The 22,547-nt window shown below is 42.3% G+C and overlaps 1 protein-coding gene across 3 annotated transcripts in view; it reads right to left on the minus strand.

Moving 5' to 3' along the window:
• Positions 1–22,547, minus strand: part of FCHSD2 (FCH and double SH3 domains 2) — a 120,299-nt gene that overhangs the window by 24,071 nt on the left and 73,681 nt on the right. For 2 of the 3 annotated variants that reach the window (XM_084226777.1, XM_084226779.1), the window contains 3 exons: positions 8,092–8,214; positions 3,927–4,022; positions 2,797–2,868 (listed from right to left, as the gene is read on the minus strand). In XM_084226777.1, coding sequence (XP_084082903.1) covers positions 2,797–2,868; positions 3,927–4,022; positions 8,092–8,214 — 291 coding nt within the window. The remainder of the gene's footprint in view (positions 1–2,796; positions 2,869–3,926; positions 4,023–8,091; positions 8,215–22,547) is intronic. The other variant, XM_084226778.1, reaches the window with a different exon arrangement.

Genomic DNA, 22,547 nt, shown 5'->3' on the forward strand with positions numbered 1-22,547 from the left:
AATAAAATCAGTTTTAGACAGGCACAAGATGGGTCAAGTCACAGAAGGAAGGCAGAGCTTTGCCCACTCACACCCACTGATCATTTCTTTACCTGAATGGCTGCAATTCTCCTCAAAAAGAACTGCTAATTCTGAATAAAATTAAATAATTACTTCTTTGTAATATATATTTAGCCTCAAAAAGGTTATACTTAAAACCAGTCTGTTCCAATTGATCAAATTAAATATTAACTTTAATTTGGTGGGGGTTTTTTTTTAGGTATAACTCCAAGAAAGTTATACTTAAACCTGGTCTGTTCTGGTATTAAATGTACAGACCACTGTAAATATAGAAATATGGACCCTTTTTATGTAGCTTAAATAAAACTCCTTCATAGAAGATGCTGAGAAATTCCAAGATGTTCTTCTGAGAGTAACGAGAAATTAATCTTTATTTTCACAATCTACCCATGAAAGAGCCAAGTTATGTGGGGGGGAAACTGCAAAACTTTCCTCTGAACTTCCTGAGGTGTTTTTGTGCAAATTAAGAGGGAAAAAATAAGATTATTATGTGGGAGAAATCAGCTGGGCCACAGCTTCCTCACATTTTCTGAGGAAACAGTGAATAAAAAACAGGAAAAAGAGCCCAAAAATGAAATGTCAGCTTTCCAGGGCCCTTCTCTTCCCGTTCCAGGGACACTTTTGTGTCACCTGCCTCCCCTTCTCACGTGATAACCCTGGGATCAAGGAAAAGGCAGCTTTTCCAAGCAGGAAACAGAGAAAAGCTGAAAATTTCCTCTCTCTTCTGCCCTGTTCTCGTGGCTTATCTTTGAGCACAGGGCAGCATTTTTCACACTCTGGATTTCTGTGGAATTCAGAAATATCCCTTTCCTCGTGGGAGGATGGGCATGATGAAACTGGAGTACCACAGCAGCCTCTGTGGAAGGCCAAGACGTGCTGACTGCATCTCCTTGGGAGGATAAAGGTATTTTAAAAGATTCTTTCCCATTCTCTGCTTTGCTGGCTATAAATCCATGTGGGGAATTCTTTTCTGGAGAGGATCAAAGCTTGCTGGGAACTGATCAATCGTTTCTTTCTGAGTATTTTTAAAACAAACCATTTCTTTAAGGGTAACTGGTTTGTTCAAGGGATTTCTTGAAAACTTTCTTTTTTAAAAATAAGAATTTATGTCCATCAAAATGAACCAAGACAATGAAGTCACTTAAGTCATTTAGTAACATCAACAACTGATTAAATTCCAGTTCAAACCAATTTTTTTAGATAAAGGAAAATACCTGTTTGAGGTAAAACACTGTGAAGTGGTTTTCTCTTTGTGGGCACTCAAATGTACATTTTGCCTCGAGTAATTGGGATTTTTGGGATAACAAAATCCTGGAAGTTGATGGAAAATTATTTCATTCCTTCCTTTCTTAGGAACAGACCCTTTTGCAGGCTCTGACTGTGCACATTGGGATCATTTTGGAAGCAAACTGGGCTGTCCCTGACTCAAGGATTGCACAGAAATCCTGGTAATAAAACAGAAGTTTGGGATGGACCATAGAAAAGTGGAATTTCCACCAGAATTCAGATCTCTCCATCCAGAGCTCCACATCCATATTGTCTATAACATTCTTCCTGCCTACAGCCCTCACAACTCCATTCCAGTAATACATAAATACTCTAAATTTTGAGCCCAGTCCCAGTGGATCAGCCTGAAGAGAGCCCACAATTTGTTCTTGGAAAAGGTTCATATCAAACTTTTGATGAGATATATTTATGACTCTACTTTTTTCTTTCAGTCCTTGGTGTGAAAATTATCATGCACAACCCACAGAGAGTAAAAGCCAACTGAGAAACCTCTGCAAAACATCTAGAAACAGAACATGTGGCAAAAGAATGCTTGGTGATTGTTCTCCTGCAATTAAAAGTTGCCCCCATCAATTAGAAAGCACCCAATTTCTGAGCAATTCAAAAGCCTGAGCAAGAGCCTTCAATAAGTACAATTCTCTTGTACTTATTGATTAAAAATGGGATTGCCCAGGTAGGATCCTGTCAGCTGAGCAGAATTACATGGATTCTAAAGAAGCATAATTGAATTATTTTGAGGAAAACTGGTTACAGCCCAAGCAGCTGCAGATTAAAAAGCTGCAGTGCAGTGAGGAAATGCAGGAATTCTGCAGCCCAAGAGGGTTAACCAATCAAAGGAGTGAGGAACTGAGACATGAAGGATCCATTCATTGCTTCCCAAAAACTCCTGGAGTGAGGCACCACCAGGAGCACATGTGGACCCTGTAAGCCCACACAAGTACCATGGCACAGAATCCTGGCACTCCTCACCCTGAGGAGTTTACTGGGAGAGACTCCCAGCTCTACTGGCTATGGGGATGGCCCTCTGGAAAAAGAGCCAAATGAATCAGCAATGGGGCTGCATTTCACCAGTGCACTCAGAGCCTGCAGCTCTCAGACCTTTCCCTCTCACACTGGAGCAGCACCAATTTCACACAGCACTGTCTTGAGCTGTGAAATTTTAATTCATGCCCCAGCAGATTAGAATATCAATTACAAACCCCCAAATTGATTAGAATATCAATTACAAACGGAGAAGTGTGAAGCTGCCCCCCATGAATAACACCCTTAAATTAATTTTTCCTCCTTGAAGTCTCATTGTGAAAAAAGCTTTTTTTTTTTTTTTTTTTTACCTTTTCTGTTTCATATACACAGAGATTGTGCATTCTGTTGCCACCTGTCCAGAGTATAAATCCAGCATCCCACATGCACAAGGATAACACAGGGCTGACCAGAAACACCCCCAGGTACCTCTGCTATGGTCATTCTCATAGCACTGACAGGTGAGGGCTCAATCTCCACCAGCTGAACTGCATTAAAACTCTGGATGCAGGGAGTGCACAGGGATGAGAACACAGCAGCAAAGGTTAGAGAGGCAGAGCAAAGACTCTGAAAGATTCTGCTCACTGTTAGCAAGAACAACCTAAAATTTATCACAGAATATCCTGAGTTGAAAGGGACCCATCAGCATTATCCTGTCCTGCACAGACACCCCAACAATCCCCCCCAAGAGCATTGTCCAAACATTTATTTATGGGAATAACTGACTCTTTCTGGAATAAGAATCAAAATCAGAGTTTGTTAAAAGGGAAATACAAAGGAGAGTCAGTCAGAGATGTCAGGGTGACTGGCAAGATCACCCTTAGGCAGGTCTTGACCTGAATCACTTGAATGCAGATCAGGACTGCCCAAGTCAGTTCAATAAAGAATTCAAGTCAGAAAAAGTTTCTAAGCTTTAAAGATCCAAACTTATTTTAAACAGCTGTTTCTTAAAATACCATCAGTAATGTCAATGGGACATCAAGAATCCACTTTAATCAAGGTGCTGTTTGGAAATGCACTTACATACTCTGATTCACCCACTTTTAATGTCATTAATGGTTGCTTTGAAAGCAACACAGAAACCAAGATAAGATTCTTGCATATTATTTTGGAATGCAGTGTTTTAACAGCATTATTTTTAGTAACACTCTCTATATGTATCAGTAAGTATTTCTTGAGCAATTTAGGTGTGCAGGGACACTTTCTTTGGCACAGCTGTAACCCAGTATTAGTGAATATTATGAGAACCTCACCAGCAGGATAAAAAGGCAAGAAAATTTAGTAGGAATTAGGTTGAAAGCAGTGAAACAGAGGACTGTTAGTCACAATCTGGAAGCCAAAAAAAGATTCTGCTCTTTTGTGGATGATGTAGAGCCTGTTTGATTCTTTTTTTACCATCACCCACCTCCTGCAACCAGGCCACTCTCCCTTTCTTTCCCAAAAATACCAGCACGAGGTTAAACCAGACTGGGATACCAGTGATTCTCTTCCCCATTTAGAACAATCTGCTTTAAAATAGAGCAAGACCAAGTAACTGCAGGGATTCACAGGGCTCTTACAGTGTCACTGTCACTGGGCTGGAACTGGAAAGGCTGAGGTTTGTGGAACACGGAGTTCTCCTGCAAGAACAGCTGGAGATTGTAATCCCGCACCACCTGAGGAAAGAGAAAGGTTTATTTAGACTCCTTGTTTGGTGAACTGAAAAACAGCTGCAGAGCAAAACCAGCACAGTCTCCAACTGAGATTAGACCTGCAGCAGAAGCCTGGGTGCACCAGCAGGGAACTGAGGACCTGAGTCGTTCAGAAGCACTGGCAGGACACACAGGGGGTGACAAGGACCTAAAATATCCCTGCCTTTTACCTACAAAATGGGGTAAAAACACCAGCTACCGAACAGACACCCTGTGGTGCCACTGCCATAAATATTTTTCCCTCCTCTTGTGGGTAATTTCCTGTGCACTGCTCTTTCTTGACATGAAAAGTCTTAATTTGGCAGAAATTATTAATTGTGGGAGCTGAAAAGACTTATTTGGAATAATGCATCCAAAATCAGTTACAAACTTCATCTCTCTTTATTAAATTGCTTTCAGAGAAAACTCTCCAAGCTTGCATTTTCTGAGGCAAAACTCCTTCAGCTCCCAAATTTGTTTAATGATACGTTTCAGGCAGCATGACACAGATCCCTAAACAAACCTCTTATGTCACAATTTACACAGATTTACAAAGAAATACCCAGTGATTGCAAGATGAAAAAATAGGATCACTGGTTGAAGAACTCTTACAGAGCATTCACTGCCTCAATTGATGAAAATGCATCAAAATTATATCAATTTATTACCAAACTGGGGGTTTACACGTACAAAGGAGATAATAAAGATGGTATTTATCCAGAAATAGCAGCGTTGTGCATGACCAAGAACTCTGTGCTGCGTGGACAATGGGAAATAAAACTTGTTCTCTAATGCAGCAAAATGTTGATGCTTGTGTTGCTGAAATACTGAACTGTAAAAAATTAATCTCCAGTTAAAGAAAGTAAATAGTCCTCCAGGGCCAATAACACACTCATCTAAACCAGAAAAGTACATAATTACTGCTCCAATCTGAGCAGTTGAACATAAACACACTCAAATGGGGAGAAAACAGACAGGGATTTGCATCACGAATTCCCAGAAATAGAAATTCAGAAAATACTGAAGAAGGAAACATCTGCAGCTTCAGAGGATGCTCAGCACTGATCTGGCATCAAAATAATTTAATTTAAGCAGCTATTCCACTGAATTGTCCTTTAGATCCACGTGAACACTGACCACAGCACACAACCCTGGGCCGTGCCAAATATGTGGAGCTATTTTAACTTCAATTAGGAACCCCCCCCCCCAAAATGAAGTTACTGAAGATGTGAAAACCTCCACAGATATTTTTATGTGCTTTCCCCACACAAATCTGACTCCCAAGCAAATCAGTTCAAAGCATAAAACTCGTTTTTCCAACAGCACTCAGATATTTCCCCTCAAAGCCACAATAAGTGGTTAAAAATGAAAACAACTTTATCAAAACGGGAGGTTTGGGAGGACGTGCAAGCCCAGCACATGAAATCCTGCATTTGCACAGAATATTGGACAATTGATAAAAAAGAGAATAAAAAGACTCCAAAGCAACACTTGTATCCTTGGGATTAAGCTGCAACTGTTCCAAATAGATTCCCTGTTATTCAGTAATTAAATCAATGTTCTTACATGGTTTCTTTCTGAAGTCAATGTCAATTGACAGGTTACAACAGACCTGAAATCAAACATTAAATATACCCCATATGCAGAAACAAGGCACAGTTAGAGATGTGCATAAAGGAAATTATTTGCCCTCTTACCAGAATCCTCACAGAAATGTCACTCAAAACAGCAAATGGAATTTCAGAAAATTCCAAGAAAATCAGATTTTTTTTTCCAAAAGAGAGGTGCAAGAAGTACAAGTCTTGAGTAAGACTGCTCAAGTGAAAAGGAACCTAAATTGCATTTTGATACAATCACAGCCCCAGATTGGCTTGGGTGGGAAGAGACCTAAAAAATCATCTTATTCCACCCCCTGGAATGGGTTGGGACACCTTCCACTGTCCCAGGCTGCTCCAAGCCCTGTCCAGCCTGGCCTTGGGCACTGCCAGGGATCCAGGGGCAGCCCCAGCTGCTCTGGGAACCTGTGCCAGGGCCTGCCCACCCTGCCAGGGAACAATTCTAATTCCCAATATCCCATCCCTCCCTGCCCCCTTTGGAGTCAGTGTTCCCATTTCAGTGTCAGAGGAATGACAATGGCCACCCCGACCCAGGAGTAATAAAATCTCCACAGCTCCAACCAACAATGATCAAACTATGAAAAACCAGAATTTTATACATAAAATCTGTTTTTCAGCTGTTTCCCTCAATCTGCATCAGATGAAGTGACAGCCAGCCCTGCCCATCCAAGGAGCCATCCCTGGCACTTGTAGGAAGCAATTTCTGTCCCCCTAAAGGAAATACAATTTAATTCCATCCTGCAAACAGAAATGTAGTACAGATGGAAGAGCAGAAATATTCCTCCCAATGACCTGAAGTGTCTCTTCTATGCAGAGCCTGCCAAGCCTGTACTGCAAACTAACAAAGAACAGGTGAAGCATTCAAAACCCCCAATAAATATTTAAAACCTTTGCTTTGATGACAGGTTTATTCTAAATTGCTACAAATTTATTACATGTTTAACAACTCAAGCTGCTTTTGAAAGACACGGATGGGTTTTGGTGGAGAGAAATTTTTTTTTTCTGGGTTCTTTTTTTTTTGGGGGGGGCTGATTACTACAAGCTGTTATGGAAAGAAAGGATAAGCAAAGCCTGTGGAAAAATCCACCAGTCAATATATTCAGAGAAAAGCACACGCCTTCGGTAGCAAAGCAGCACAAATTTTTCTTCTCCACATTCCTGAAGCACAAGGAGAGAAGCAAACGGAGTTGTAGAAACCAGTTGTAAAAGCCCTGTTGAGACCTGCCAGCTGGATTTACACTTCTGTCCCTTCTCCAGGCATTGTGCCCACGGGGTAGAACAGAAACACAACTCACACACACAGCCTGACTTGGTGCTTGTGTAAAATCTGCCAGACCAGGAGCTCTCTGAAGCACCCCGACCTCAGCACACACAAATATCTGAGGAAAGGATTCCTGCTCCAAGGAAATATTTGGATATGGCAGCTTAGAATTGGATCAAAGTCCCAACCAGGCAGCTCTCTGAGTATTCTGAACACAAAGGATCTGATACAACAGTGAAAAATTAATTATGCAGACATTATACAGAAGCCTGTTTAGCTGAAAGATTCCAAGCCAGCATTTCTGGGGAAGGTATTTGAAGGAAGCAGACCTGAATAATACACCCCAAGGTAAATTATTGAAAGTCCTTCTACAACTGAAGAGAAAATGGTGTTTTGATTATTTTTACAGTTGCTGCCAAGTAAATTCAAAGCTGAGGGTGAAGCCCATTTTTCATGCCCTCACTTTAGATCTCTGAAGGTGTGAGATCACTTGCTTGGAGGTAAATAAGGAATGTGTTAAATAAGCTTTTGCTCCAGATCTCTGTGTGAATGAGCTCTGTTTCTGGGTGGGTGGGTAAGGGAAACGTAAAAAGGAATATTATGACTGCACCAAAGCAGCTTTTTCTGAGCTCAATGGCAATTTTTTTTCCCTTCTTTTAGCCCAGCAGATGAATTATTTAAGTATCAAAATCACCCTGGAAGCGATCACGCCTCTCTCAGTCTGGCAGCTCGACAAAGCAAACAAACCACGTCTACAACAGGGCTCTAATTTGTTTGCTGTGTTTGCCACTCTTAATTCCAGGGAGAAAACAGCCTAATAGCTTGGATTTTGAGTTGACAGACAATTATTAAGGAATGATCCAAGCAGTTTCCTGGGGCTTTGCTCCAGATTACACCCTGCAGAACCCTCAGCTGCAATTTCCCCTCCCAGACGTGCAGGGTGAGGGGAGCAGAGCATCTCTGGATGCAAATGCACTCAGGGGAAGGCAGTCTGGGTGCTGGAGGAAAAATTCTCCCCAAGAAAACTGTCTGGTGCCTTTTAACTTAACACCACTCAGGAGTAACCAAAAATAACAACCTTTCAGTTCTGTCGTGATTTTGGAAGCAAATCTCAGGCCTGGGGATTTGTCCATGCTGCAAGGATTCAGTTACAAAGCATCATTCAGTTCAAACTTACCCTGCTGGAAGTCTCCAGTAAAAACTGGAATGTGTTTTGTACAGCTTGGCATGTCTCTAGTTCAGTCCTGCTGAATGCCATTAAATAATCCTTAAGGTGATCATATATATTTCCATCAAGAGCCTGCATGAGGGAAAGAAAGAAATAAAAAAAAATCAGGAAAGTAACTCTGTATACAATTTATCACCCTGGGACTTGCAAGATGCTCACACCATTTTTTTAGCAGATTTACACCTGTGAGGAGTGGAAAGAAAAAGAAGTGCAAGAAGTACAAGTCTTGAGTAAGACTGTTCAAGTGAAAAGGAACTTAAATTGCATTTTGATACAATCACAGCCCCAGACTGCTTTGGGTGGGAAGGGACCTAGAAAATCCCTCACTCCTGGCAGGAGGAGTGACAGTGCTGGGCTCCATTAGATGGCAGCACACAGCGCTGCAACAACATCCCGGCATCCCCATCCAGCTGTGCCCAGGGCCAGAGCAGCTCTGGAGAAGGAAAAATGCTCAGGGAGATGGCACTGAGGGCAAGGAAGACACCCAGAACTGCCAGGCCACGGGTGCTGCCAACCAGAGTATTCCTCAGGGAGTGGTGCCAGGACACTCAACATCTGGATGGGACACATCCCCAGCTGTTTTGGGCATAGAGATGCCAAATAAGGAACAGAAATCTATTCCAAACGTAGCAGTGACAGTGAAGTTCAAACCCCAAAACTCTGTTGTGAGCAGAACTGTAAAATCACATAACACAGAACAGTTCTGTGTTAAATGTGACTTTGCAAGTGACTGACAATGTCATTTAAATAGTTAACTGAGGATGTATTTAAATATATGTGATAGAGATTTTTAAATAGGTCATATTTCACAGATATCCATTTAAACAGTGTATTCATGGAAACTGTGCACACTCCATTTCAACAAACTCAAGAATGTGCTTCTCCAGAAAATTGCATTTGATGATTTAAATCATTTTGCAAATTTGAGGGGGGGAAAGAGTGAAATTGTGCAAGACTTAAGGAATAGTTTCTGCCCCTAAAAAAATCAAACCAATGTTTAAGGTGAGGTGAAGAGACACAATGAATCAGACACAAATCCTGGAAGTGCTGGACAGAGCTTGGAGCAGCCTGGGATAGGGGAAGGTGTTCCTGCCCATTAGAGGGGTGGAACTGGATGAGGTCCCTTCCAACCCAAACCATTGCATGGTTTTATGAAATCACTCAGAAGTTAGGAAGAACAGAAGAGATCTTTCTTCTGGAAAGCTTTCCCAGCAGCACACAGCCACCTTCAGTGAGGGATGCTTTGAGGGGATAATCAAACAGTGGGACTGGAATTTTCACATCCAAACTCTGATATCCCAAACTACACTATTTTCTTCATCATGTACCTTCCAAGTGTAAAGGAATTTTTAGCAGACACAGATTGTTTCCTCCAGCCTTACACATTAAACTCAGCAGTTCTGTGGCCTCCAGGAAGCCATTATGGCAAACCAGTGGCCAACTGTGAATTCCTCCCAAGCCTCCACACTGTAGCTGGTTCACTCAGGGGTTCATTCAGGCTGGGATTGAGGGGTCAGAAGCCAGAGCAGCTCCTGGAGGCCCTGCCCCAGGAAGGACTTCCCAGTATGGCTGGGTAAGAGCTATAGGATAACTGCTCCAGCCTCCTGTCAGTGGTGTCAGCTCCATCAAACACTCTGTTATGTAGAATTTTTTAAAATTCTTATTTCAAGAGTTATGTAATACCAGCTTAGAGACAGCTGAGGAAAACATCAGGAAATTCCCAGCAGCAAATCCACAGAAAGCAGGCAGCCATACACAGACACAGGCTCAGTTCTAGCTTGTGCTGCAGTGGGCACAGCTTTGCTGGGATTCACAGGATTTGAACATTCCCTGTGCTTTTAGCCCTGAAGGGACACACGAGTGCCAGAGTCACCACCCCATTCCAAGGGCACTCGTTTCACATCCAGTACAGGCAGCCCCAACAGCAGCTCAGCCCTGTGCTCACAGAGAATACAAATGATGGCTAAAATTGCCAAGACTGCCTGTGCTCTCCCTGGGGGACCACGGGGAGCCTGCAACTCCCCCAAAACAGAACTGTCAACTTTCATCTGTTCCTAAAGCTTTTCAGCTCAAACACCAGGGCTGGAGTGCATCTCCGCTAAGAAATGTAAAGAAATCATTTCAATTTGGCAAAGCAATTCTAAGTGCTCAGTTTGCAAAGCAGCTGTGATTCTTTTCATCCCACGATGCCGTAAAAGAGAATTTCACAGCTCCATATCAAACCCAAATGTTGTTTTTATGTCAACCCCCACACGAAGGGCTCGTGTCATTACATCCAAGCCTTAAATGCTGAGCTCTGCCTTGGGTTTTGACACTCTGGGTGCTCTGCAGAGCCAGTGGAGAGAAGTTGGTGCTTGTTTGCTGTGATTGATCCCTCTCCAAGATAGATGGCTAAAATAGGTCAGCTGAAAGGCAAGATGCCAAGGGCCTATTGCTCTTCACTGACCGTAAATAGTGCCCCCACAATTAGCTCACACAGACACGTCAGGCACACACAGCCCAGCCCCACACGTGTTCTCTCCCTCCAATTACCATCCACACAGCACTGGGGATTAATTCACATCCAGCTGCAGCCTGCAGTTCAAGGAATAGTAAAAAAATAAAAGAGGGAGAAATATCAACTTCATTATTTCCCCCCTCCTCCTGCAATGACCACAGCTCTGCTGAGATGGCAGAAACCCCCACAGTGTGATATAAAAAATAAAGATATTTAAGAAAGGACATCAGAGCAAAACATTAGGGAGCACGTGGGTCTGTCAGCATGTGAGAGCTGCACTACAGCCTGGCTCCTTTCATTAATTAAAAGCAGTTTCAATATGATGGAGTTCTTAAATACTGATGAGAGCTGCTGGAACTGAAGTTCTGAAAGTCACTGCAATATCACACAGGTAGAGCTGAGAAAGTGGCTCCAACACAGGCTAAAAAGCACAGAAAAGGTGACATCCCATCAGCCACGGCATCAGAGAGCTGGCAGGTTCCAGACTTGCAATAATAATGGATTTATCCTTTCTATAAAATGGTAATTATTGCATCGAGCTGGATGTGTTCATATTAAAACAAAAGACTTGACTTGCTGAACTGCAGGATATAAATTAACATTCACGTGGGGTTTTATCAGCTGAATCTCATTCACTTACAAACACTCTGACCCAAACCACTGAACATCACAGGTTTTGAAAGGAAAAGTCTTTTCAAAATTTCTCATCACACAACTTGAAGGGGAAACTGGGGAAAAAAAAAGAAAATCAAAAAACCTAACACCCATTATTCCTCTACAATGGCTTTTGTTCTCTTTCTGACTCTCCAGAGAGCACTAAATCACTTACTGTATTACAATCCCACTGAAAAACCTGTCTTTTTGTCAACTTCAAAAGGAAATCAAGGGTTTAAAAAAAAAAAAAACAAATCTGGCATCAAACCCAAGATAATACAAAGTTAAGTAGCACAAAATTACAATTTCCAAGGATAGAAAAAAGTCACTGTTTTTTCAGAAATAATTTCTTTACGGCAGAATTGCCATACTAAAGGTACAAAACTACTTCCCCTGTGTCCAAGCTTGAAAAGATAAAAGCTGGAATTAGGGCTGAGAAGAGCTGAAGCTGTTAATAAACACAATGGACACACAACCAAATTAAAGCCTGCTTTTAGAAGAAATCCTATATATTAACTCAAACCAATAAACTTATATACAGAGGGAATGGGACTAGAACACTTTTCTGATTTCAGCATCCAAGTTTCATGTATAACTTTGAGAGTTTTTCCCTGAAACAAAACTCCAGTCCCAGTTCAGATCATTTTCAGGACGTTTTTTTCGTTTCAAGAGACGATACCAAACATTTTGGGAATTTAGCTCTCATCATTCTACATTCTAAGAAAATTCCCTCAAAAGCAAATATGTAAATGAAAGTATTTTAGCTATTATTAGGACATTTGGTTGCCTTTGGGAGGTTGTTACTCATTTAAAATAACACAATGTAGAACAGACCCTGTGTAGAATCCTCATTTCTGTGACTGACTATGAGGTCTCTTCACGAAAACATTTAGAGATCTCAGCCACACTCCACTTACAAATTACCATTTCAATATCTTGGAGAAGACAGAGAACAAGCTGAACTACTCTGTAGTTTTTATTTTAAAAGCAAACAGAAATTAAAAATGGAAACTATCTGCCCAACACAGAGCAGAGCAGAGTTGTGTGAAGCCACCAAAGTGAGTTTTCCCTGTCCCATTTATTTCTGAAATACTCCTGGTATTCTGTTCCTGTTTGTCTTGCACAGGAACTCCTCAAATCTGTGCTGAAGCTCTGGGTAATAATTTTACACTTTAAATTCAGGTGCTCGAACTAAACCTCTCATTTAACCACCAGGCACCAAAACCAGGCTAAAAACCCTCAATTAAAGGCGCACTTGTAAAGCCACGTGGGTTTCACTGACTAATTCACAGCAGTCTCATCTGAATCACCACTGCCTAGAAACAATTTGATATTTGCAAACACACATTTATGTTTTTATGCATTTTAAACTCCCTCACCCCACGCTTGTGACAATAACCATCATCCTCAAACTAGGGGTGGAATGGGATTATCTTTAAGGTTCCTTGCAACTCAAACCATCCTATGGTTCTGTGAGATTAAGTTTTCATTTCAAAACATCCATCCTTCCCTGAGCTGATGCCACCCAGCAGTTTTTGAGGGCTGATTTTGCCACTGAAATCCTTGGCAAAGGCTCCCCGCGCTGCCATCGCTGGGCCGGAAACAATAGAACTGATGTGGAAGGCAAGGAATTTCCTTACATGGGTGGAGGGAACAGCACAAAATTAGAGCTGACCCTCCCCTGTCTGGGCTGCAGCCTGGAAACTGAAAGATAAGGGGAAGAAATGAGCAGAACAAAAATCATTGTGTCTGTGGAGTGGCAACTTCTCTGCGGAGTCAATGGGATTGCATCCTGGCAATGTGAGTTGTTTTCCTGCTCAGCGTCAAACCCCCAAATCAAAAGGGAGATCTATATCATAGATTCCACTCTCTATTTTATATTTATATTAAAATTATTTTGTATGTGAATATATCTATATTCAAAATGAAAATTGAATTCTTTTACCACCCTACTCTCATTTGCATGAAACCCCCTGTTTTATCTATCCCTGATCTGCTTTGCTTTGAAAACCGCTTGGAATCCATTAAGAACAGGGACTTGAGTTCTCACCCTTTATTTTCTGTAATATTACTCAAAACTTTTCCTTACTTAAAATTAAAAGCCCAACAATCTGAATTGCAGAACAAACAAGCTGAGTGAGGCTTTTTGAGTGTTTGTGCTTGAAACTCCTGCTCCAATCCACTAAATAAACAGAGTAATCTCACGGATGGCACAGTCTGAGAATTTTCAGCTGGATGATTTTGGTAAATGAGACTCTACTGAGGGTCTTAATTTTTGTATGTCAGAAAAGATAAAATGAATATTAAAAGGAGAGGTTGGGGTACAGACAATAGTAATTGGTCAACAGGTATTTTTAGAATTAAGAATTAACTTAGAATTAAGTTGGAATTAAGGCATCAACTTCAATCTTTTCTAGGGTGAGAAGTCTCTGTATTTTAGCCCAAGCAGAGCAACAAATCTCCTTTTATCTGACAGTGAAGGATAAAGCATTTAAAAACTCATCTGAAACTCAGAACAAAGTCAAGAGCCCGGATCAGCTGGATTTGCCACACTCAGCACTATTCAGAGCCGTGAAATGGAACAGCACTTCCCAAGGACATGAGGAGAAGGAGGAAGGAAGGTCAGGAGAACCCATCCTTTCTGGGTAACAGCTCCATTTCTCAATCATTTTCCTTTAAAAATGCTGATTCCTGCCACCAATTTCTCCTAAAACACAAGAAAAACTGCTAATTTTTCCTTTTTACCTCTTCCATCCCTGCAGCATTTGTCTCTGCTGAAATTCCTTCTCCTCCATCAAGACCCCCCCAATGTAGAAGTAAATCAGGGCTGTGTTTGTCAACAAAACACAACATTTGTGTCTGAATTCCCAACAAAGGCCAGCCCAAAGCCCCAGCAGGGTCCCTGAACAACCTGCCTGGAGCAACTGGAGCTGCTGGCATCAGGTTCCAGCACTCCCAGAGATCCTGCAGGAACAACTGCACCCTGTCAATGCCCATCAGGGATTTCAGGGCTGCAGCCTGACTTCCAAACGACAGGAAGCTGCTGCCCAGCCTGCCCCTTTGCAGGCTCCCTCCCTCTTGGGGAAAAATCCTGGTTTTCTGCTGAGCTGTACAAGTAGAGAAAGCTCCTAGGAAAAGCTGAGGGCAAACCCCAACTCTCTTCCCCGGATCAAGAAATGAGTGCTGGACTTCCTCAGACTGCAGGGAGAGCGCCTAAATTTTAGGTCTGTAAAATCAGGACTTCAGGGTAACAGAAATTGCATCCAAAGCAATGCAGGGATAATCTAAGGCTGTAAAATTATCTGTATCTCAGGAAAATCTTACACATCCCAAGGCTGTATTGAAAAGTCTGCCTTAGTGAGGGTCCAGAAGCAACTCACTCTTGAAGTATCACTAGCTAGGTCTGCCTGGAAATATCTGAAATCCAGTGCCTGGAGCACTGCATCCAAATCCAGAGTCTTTAGCACAGGGAAGACATGGAGCAGTTATAGCAGGCCCAGAGGATGCCAGCAGGTCTGAGTGAAGAAGGGTTTAAGAGTCTCCACAAAAAGATCCTCTGGCTTCTGCTCCTTGTTGAACTTCCACAGAAAGCAATTTTAAGGAATTTTTATAACTGTGTCACTGTCCTGTTGCTGTCAGGCTAATTAATTTCTCCTGTTTCTTTCTGTTTCACCCATATCCACATCCTGCATGACCACAAGCTATCCTGGAGTGCATCTGCTCAACAAGGGAGCACAAGATATTCCAGCTGAAGAGCAGAGATACATGAAAACCTGGGAATAAAATCAGCAGGCCAAGAGGTAGGAAGAGAATATGAGGATAGGAATAGAAAGTGCCTCTTTAACTCGACAAGGTTTGATGAAACTCAGAGTTCCCTCTTCTCCCACACCCTGCAGGAGCTCTCACCACAGCAAGAAGGGGAACAATGGACACTGGAAGACCACAAGAGCCCAAGTTCCTTTCAGCTGGGTGCCCATGAACACACTCTGCACTTTCCCTTACCCCAGAGCTTTGTGTTTTCTGCTGTCAGGAGTTTGGGGCTTGTTTGCAAGTTCTTTGTTTGCTCTCATTAGTCACTTGATGATTGTCCTGCACATCATTTTGTTCCTTTACAATCTCGCCAGGGTCATTGTTTTTACTGACAAAACCTTTGTTGTTGGGGAGCTGCAGCCTCCTCTGAGCACACAAAAATATGGAACAGCCACCAACAGATGCCTGTCACCCTCCCCCACTGCAGGAAAAACGTCCCTTTAGAACAAGAATAAACAAAATTATTGATAATGATAAGATTTGCCTCCACCATCTCATGGCAGTGCCCTGCAGTGGTCACATTTCAGGATGAGGGTCTGGTAGGTGAACACAGGCATTGAAGGAAATGTCCTTTATAATTCCTTTCATTGGCACAAGGCTGACAGCAGTGAGAGTTACCTGGTGGAGACAGCACTAAATGAACACTCCAGGGTTAAAGGAGAACTCTGCTGAAATCAGTGAGAACACCCTGATGTGAGACTGCCATAAGCATGGAAAAAAGATCTTCAAATTCTACCATGTAAGGCTTAAAAAACCCTGGAAGATAAAAACAGATTCTAGGAATATCTGGAAATACATTCCCCAAAAGTATCTCCTGAGACTTCTTGGACCTAGCTTGCTTTTTCTTGCACAGCCCTGGAATAAATCCCAGGGGAATTCCACTTTTGACAGGATGAATTTTTAATAAACTGCATCTTTGCTTTTGTACTTCCTCATTCTTGGAGGGGAAAAAAAACATTCTGGCTCAAATCCAACATTTGGAAGACAACTTTGTGGCAGAGCTGTCACCATGATCATATCTTTGCATCTGGAGAGTACAGAGTGCTCTACACTGCTCATGCCAGTAAAAATTGGCTTCCTTCATGTGGAAAAATGTGCATTTCAATCCTTCAGCACTTTGACACCATTTCTGCTCTTCAAGGATTCCTCTGCTGACCACAAGACCATCGTCATCATCACAACATGTCTGAGGAACGGCAGTGGGGCGTGTGCTCTGTCTGGAATCTTTAGTTCTTCTTACCCAAAAATAAATTAATTATTCTGCTGCTCAGCTCAATAAATACTTTGATATTTCAAAATTATTTGGAAGGTAAGTTAAAGAAATGCACTTTGCTCTGGGAACGGGCCAGAGCTGATTATTTTTACCTCCTACAAAACCAAATCTCACACAGCGAACCAGCCCTGGGAATTCTTCCTTACAGAATTCCATCCAGATTTACCAGGAGGTCTCCACAGGAACTCTCATGGTACAGGAGAATCATCCCTGACTCAGACACAAGCTTGGATAAATCCAAATCTTTTCTGTATTACAACAACACAAGCTAAGGGAGAGAAACCTTAAACTGACACAGATGTGTGGATGAAAATGCACTTCACAACAAATCCCAATGCTTCTTAATAAATATTTTCCTTAAAATATTTTCTTTAAGCTATTTTCTTAATATGTTCTTACAAAAAATTAAGAAACAAGCATTTTCTTAAAACTACTCCCCTGAATGATAAAATGTATTGAAAAGGAGTAAAAAAAAATAAAAATCACATATGGAGCATAAACATTCCTCAGGAGCTTGTGTTTACTCTTTTGCACTCTCGCAGGTTTTTTTTACCCACCTATTTTGCTGGGTTTAGGTTTTAACTCAGCTGATTCAATCTCTGTATTACCATTTTCATTTACTTCTTCAGATAAATCTCTTCAACAAAACCTTTTCTGCCCCAGCACAGGCTGTTGTTCCCAACTGCTCCTTGGATTTATCACTTCCATCTGCTTTTTCTCTATGTGGGTTTCAAGTCACCTGCATTCAGTGAACAGGCCATTCAAAAGCTGCTCACAGAGTAGGTTCAGGGATGGAAATGTCCCAATATTAAAAATTCCAATAATTTAATATATTCCCAAGCCTTTCAGGTTCTTATCATGCCAGGGAGATTTAACCTGCAGCTTGATGTGGTCCTGCAAATGTAACACTGCTCTTTCTCACCCAGAACACAAGTGGTCTTGTCAGGATATTCAGAACATTCAGGCATTTTCCAACTCAAAATACAAATTCAATTAAATTTTATGCTAATATATGAGACAATTCAGCCATATGAAAAGGGCAGAGTGCATCTCACAGGGAACCCCCTGTTCCTGAACAGGCACCCTACAAAAGGATCACTCTGCCAGTCCACTAAAATGCAAGGACCAAATCCAACAAAACTACTTCTAGGAATTTTTGTAATCTGCACAAATGTGTTCTTATAAGGAAAATGGCCCAGAGTCACAGCACTGTGATTATTTGCAGTAATTATGGAATCACAGAACAATGACAGCATTTATGTCCCACAATAAAGGAAAAAACATGGTGGGGGTAATGCCAAAGGTATGGCAGCTGCAGTGCAGCAGGAAGATAAATCCTGGGTTCCCAAACCCCACTTGGGAATTCTTGGTGCCAATTATGCTTTATTACTTCTAGGAGTCCATTCTCAATTATCTCCAGGGGACTCACACTAACAAATTATGCCTGCACTCCTTGTAAGCACCAGTGGTTGAGGACAAAGATAATTTGAGCCTGAAGTCCATAATTAAAAATATTGTGGAAGGTTTTTCCCTTTCACAAACAGATTTCCCCCACCCCCATCCCAAAGCCTGGCACAGAATCCCCCCCTCCAAGCAGTATTCCTGAACAAGGATTGATGGAATCATCAGTTTTGCCATATTCTCCAGAAGCTGAGAGGCTTTTCTAATCTTCTACTGTTTGACAGGACAGGGATGGCTAACAAAAATCAACAGAAAAATGAACAAAAATGAGATCTAGTTCTGTTAAATCTTTTAATTAAATCACTTCTGAAGTGTGGCCTGATTGGGAATACCTAAATATACTTTGGTCTCCTGACAGTATTTGTTGAACATAACTGAATTAACATTAAGCTCCTTTTCAAACTTATTTCAGCCCTGTAGGATTAATACTCAAACCTTTTTAAAAACTCCTTAATTTCACAGTGCCACTGCTCAGAGGCCCTCCTGACACTGTGTGGGCAGAGCAGAGCAGGAGACTGAAATCCCACAGGAAGAGACATCCCAAGGATCTGGCAGGGCTGGGATTTCTTTGATACAAGGCTGTCTTCAGTGCTTAGTCTTAGCTATTAAATAAATTGAGCCTTTCAGCAAAGTTAATTCACTGAATGCTCCAATATCCCCTTTTAAATTAGAAATGGGGCTCCCAGACCCAGCCAGAGAGAAGGGTCTGTGCTCAGTGGGAATGCTGAGACACAGAATCCAGGGATCTGGACCTGAAGTCACATATGAATATAATAAAAATACACTAAAATAATCCAGCTGAAGGAACTGAGACTGAATCCAACTGGATGAACTGCCCAGTGAGAACAGCAAAGCCTGACAGAAGTGGATCAGCCGTCAAAAAATGTTGAATTATTTGGTTATACACAGAGCCACAAACATCTGTGAACATTTTATGTAGAAAAAAAGGTACTTCTCAGATTTGCCATCTTCTTTTTATGCACCTTTTTCTTGGAATTCTGTGGTTTTGAAAATTATCTTTTAGTAAATTGAATTCTCATCTGTTAAATTATTATACATACAATATATATAAATCTAGCATAGTAAACACGGTAAAATTTTATTAATAGGAGTAATTTAAAATTTTGATTTCTAACACTCTTGAGCTTCAACCAGAAACCTGATTTTTAACTATCTCCATGTAGCTGGTTTAACACTCCAGTCAAAAGAAGCTTATCTCCAAGAAAATTCAGGCACCTAAATCCCAGAATATTGTCATGATTCTTCCTAACAAGTTTTGTTTTCATTTTCATTTTGAATCATTTTCAGCTCCCCATGACTTTTGTGTGAGATTAAAAGCCTTGAACCCAAGCACTGAAACTTTCCTGACGTTTTAAAAATTCCACGAGGATTTTTAAGAAGGCACTCTGGAAGGAGGTGCTGGAAGGTGCTGCTGGATGCCCTGGACAATGCTGGCACCACAAGGAAAGCACATGGAAAAGGTTCTTCCCATTATCCATGAGCAACACTGGCAATACCAGAGAGAGATAATTCCTTTAATTAGCATTCCAATCCTACAAGCAATTACCTTAGGGCTTTCATCATTTGTAAAACATTATAAAATAATATCCTCCTTCAGCTGGATGACACCATTCCAAAGGTCAGCCATCAGGAACTAGGGATTTAAGGAAGCCACTGGCAGGGAATGTTTACCTCCCTCCACACCAAGGGGCTCTACCTGGCTGCAAAGCTTTTTAAGCAGAGATGACAGATGAACAGATGGGAATTTTATTTTTGGGGATCAAACCTGCAGGTAGGGAGACAAACCACAATGGAGCATTCCCACTCCTCCTCCTCCTCTTTGCATGACTGATCTTCTGGGCCAGCTTTGCAATCCATTATCTCCTTAGCAATTTGTAAAACCTAAATAGGAATTTTCAGCTGCAGGAAGGGGTTCCAAGGCAAGGAAGTCTTCTAAAGACTGTGCAAAAACCAGAGCTCAAGCAGCTCTTGTCCACTTAGGGAATGAGCAGCTCCTCACCTCCAACCACCCCAAAACAACTGCATGGTCTCCAAACAGAGCAGAGCCTTGGAAGCTGAAAGAATAAGGAACCCCTCAAAATTTGACAGCTGGGCCCTATGAAACCCTCAAAGATCTGTGAAAACTCTTCCCAGGTTTGCCTCCCTCTTGGCAAGACAGCTGTAGATTAGAAACCATTTTACCACTTTCCCCATAATGTTTTCTGGGATTTAATTAAACTACAAATTCAGTGTGACATTTTCCATCTCACACTTATTGGTCTTGTGCTATTTTGGGCCTCATCTCCTTGTTACCATTCTTCTGCTGCTTTCATTAGTGAAGTCACTCAGAAATGTTTTGTCCTGCCACTGACGACAGAAGATGAGTCACAGAATCACAGGATGGATTGGTGGGAAGAGACCTTAAAATCATCTCATCCCGCCCCTGCCATGGCAGGGACACCTCCCACTGTCCCAGCTTGCTCCAAGCCCTGTCCAGCCTGGCCTGGGACACTTCCAGGGATCCAGGGGCAGCCACAGCTGCTCTGGGCACCCTATACCAGGGCCTGCCCACCCTCCCAGGGAACAATTCCTTCCCACTATCCCATCCATCCCTGCCCTCTGGCAGTGGGAGCCATTCCCTGTGTCCTGTCCCTCCATCCCTTGTCCCCAGCCCCTCTCCAGTTCTCCTGGAGCCCCTTTAGGTCCTGGAAGGGGCTCTGAGGTCTCTGCATTTTCAGTAACTTTTACAGTTTAATATCTCATTTAACAGGACAATTATGACTTTAATATCTCATTTAACAAGACAAAACCTGTGCACACACGTTCAATATTAACAATAATCCACAAGTTTTTCCCCTGGTTTCAATGGAAACACGTCCATTCCAGGTAACTCATTGAAACACGGGGTGGTTAAGAGTAAGAGCAGAAAAAAAAAGGCTGAAGAAAAAAGTAACTTTTCCCTGCTTCTCCAAATCTCCCAGTGGAGTTGCTAAAAACAAAGCCCTCAAGCAAACAAAACCCTGTGAAGGATCTGATTGGGATGCTTTTCTCCATGAAACCTAAAGCAGGAATGCTGCATGCCCCACCTGCCTCCCAAATGGAGCAGCCCAGGTGCTTCCTGAGCTCCAAGGCTGCTCTCTGGCACAGGGGAGTATTTTGGGAACTGCTTTCATTGTGTTACAGTGTGCCTTTGAAACAAGATGGCAGTTTCATTTCCTGCTCACAATGAGCGGGTTTATGACAGCTGACCAAAATATCTCGAAGCCCCTTTCAAATCCTAAACAGTTTCTGCATAAAATCTTAAAAATCTTTAAATGAAGGAAGGAAAAAAAAAAGGGTCTTAGGTTTTCTGCTGCCTTTCTCAACCAGATTTCTCCCAGATTCCTTTCAAGTAACTCCTTTCCAATCCTAATCTTTACACTGCTTTCCTGCTGCCTTCTTTCTAGCAGGGGTTATGAATTTTTTTTTTCCCTTTCTGGCTTTCCAGGCATTTTCCTTGTTTTACATTCATTAAATCCCTGATTCCATACCTGATCATTCTCCTTCTCTGCCCCAGTGCCCAGGTGAGACCCCACCTGCAGAGCTGCCCCAGCCTCAGGGACACAGCAGCAGCACCTGGAGCTGCAGCCAGGCTGGGAGAGCTGGGGGTGCTCACCTGGAGAGGAGAAGGCTCCAGGGAGAGCTCAGAGCCCCTGCAGGGCCTGAAGGGGCTCCAGGAGAGCTGGAGAAGGACTGGGGACAAGGATGGAGGGACAGGACAAGGGGGAATGCCTTTCCTTCATAAGCATCTGTAAAGTCACACTGCACTTTCACAATCAACCCTTTTCTCAAGTTATTTCTTTGAAAACACCAAAGGAAGCCTCACTGTAAAGTCAATCATATTATCAAGAAATAATTTCACCATGAAAAATGATCATTGTTTTAAGAGAATTAAGTTGTCCTGAGTTCTGTATTAGACTTTGCCATGCTGCTCTGCCCAGCCATGGAGGAATAAACACCTGGATCCCTGAAATAAATGGACTCCTTTGGGTCAAATGCTTTACCAGGGGATTTACTTGTGACTGAAACACGAGGTGGGACAAACTGACTGTCACCAGGCCAATGTGACCATCACACTTTCTCATCTTCACAACAGAAACAGCTGTGACTCAGCCCCACTCCTGTGCCTCAAGGTCGCATGGAAAGTCTGCGTGATGAGCAATGTGATTTCTCAGGGAGTGAGTGGTGGATTTGAAACTGAAAATCCACATTTTGTCTATGAAAAAATAAAGATATAATTGGAAATGAAAGAACTGGGAGGCAGAGGGCAGGGATAGATGGGATATTGGGAATTATGAGGGTGGGCAGGCCCTGGCACAGGGTGCCCAGAGCAGCTGTGGCTGCCCCTGGATCCCTGGTAGTGCCCAAGGCCAGGCTGGACGGGGCTGGGAGCAGCCTGGGACACTGGCAGCTGTCCCTGCCATGGCAGGGGGTGAGACTGGACAGTTTTTAAAGTCCCTTCCAACCCAAATCATTCCATGATTCTATGACATACATACACCACAGTTACTGGTGCAAACACCACTTACTGTTAAGGCCAGTAAACCTCCCTTGCTTGTGGTTTTACCAAAATTAACATCAAAAGCTGCATTTCCAAATCCTCTTTTCACTTCCCTGCAAACACTGGCTCACAGTCAGCTGGAATCCAAGTGCTCCCAACTGGAGTTAGCA

The sequence above is a fragment of the Fringilla coelebs genome, assembly GCF_963513975.1.
Source record: "Fringilla coelebs genome assembly, chromosome: 2".
NCBI lineage: Eukaryota > Metazoa > Chordata > Aves > Passeriformes > Fringillidae > Fringilla > Fringilla coelebs.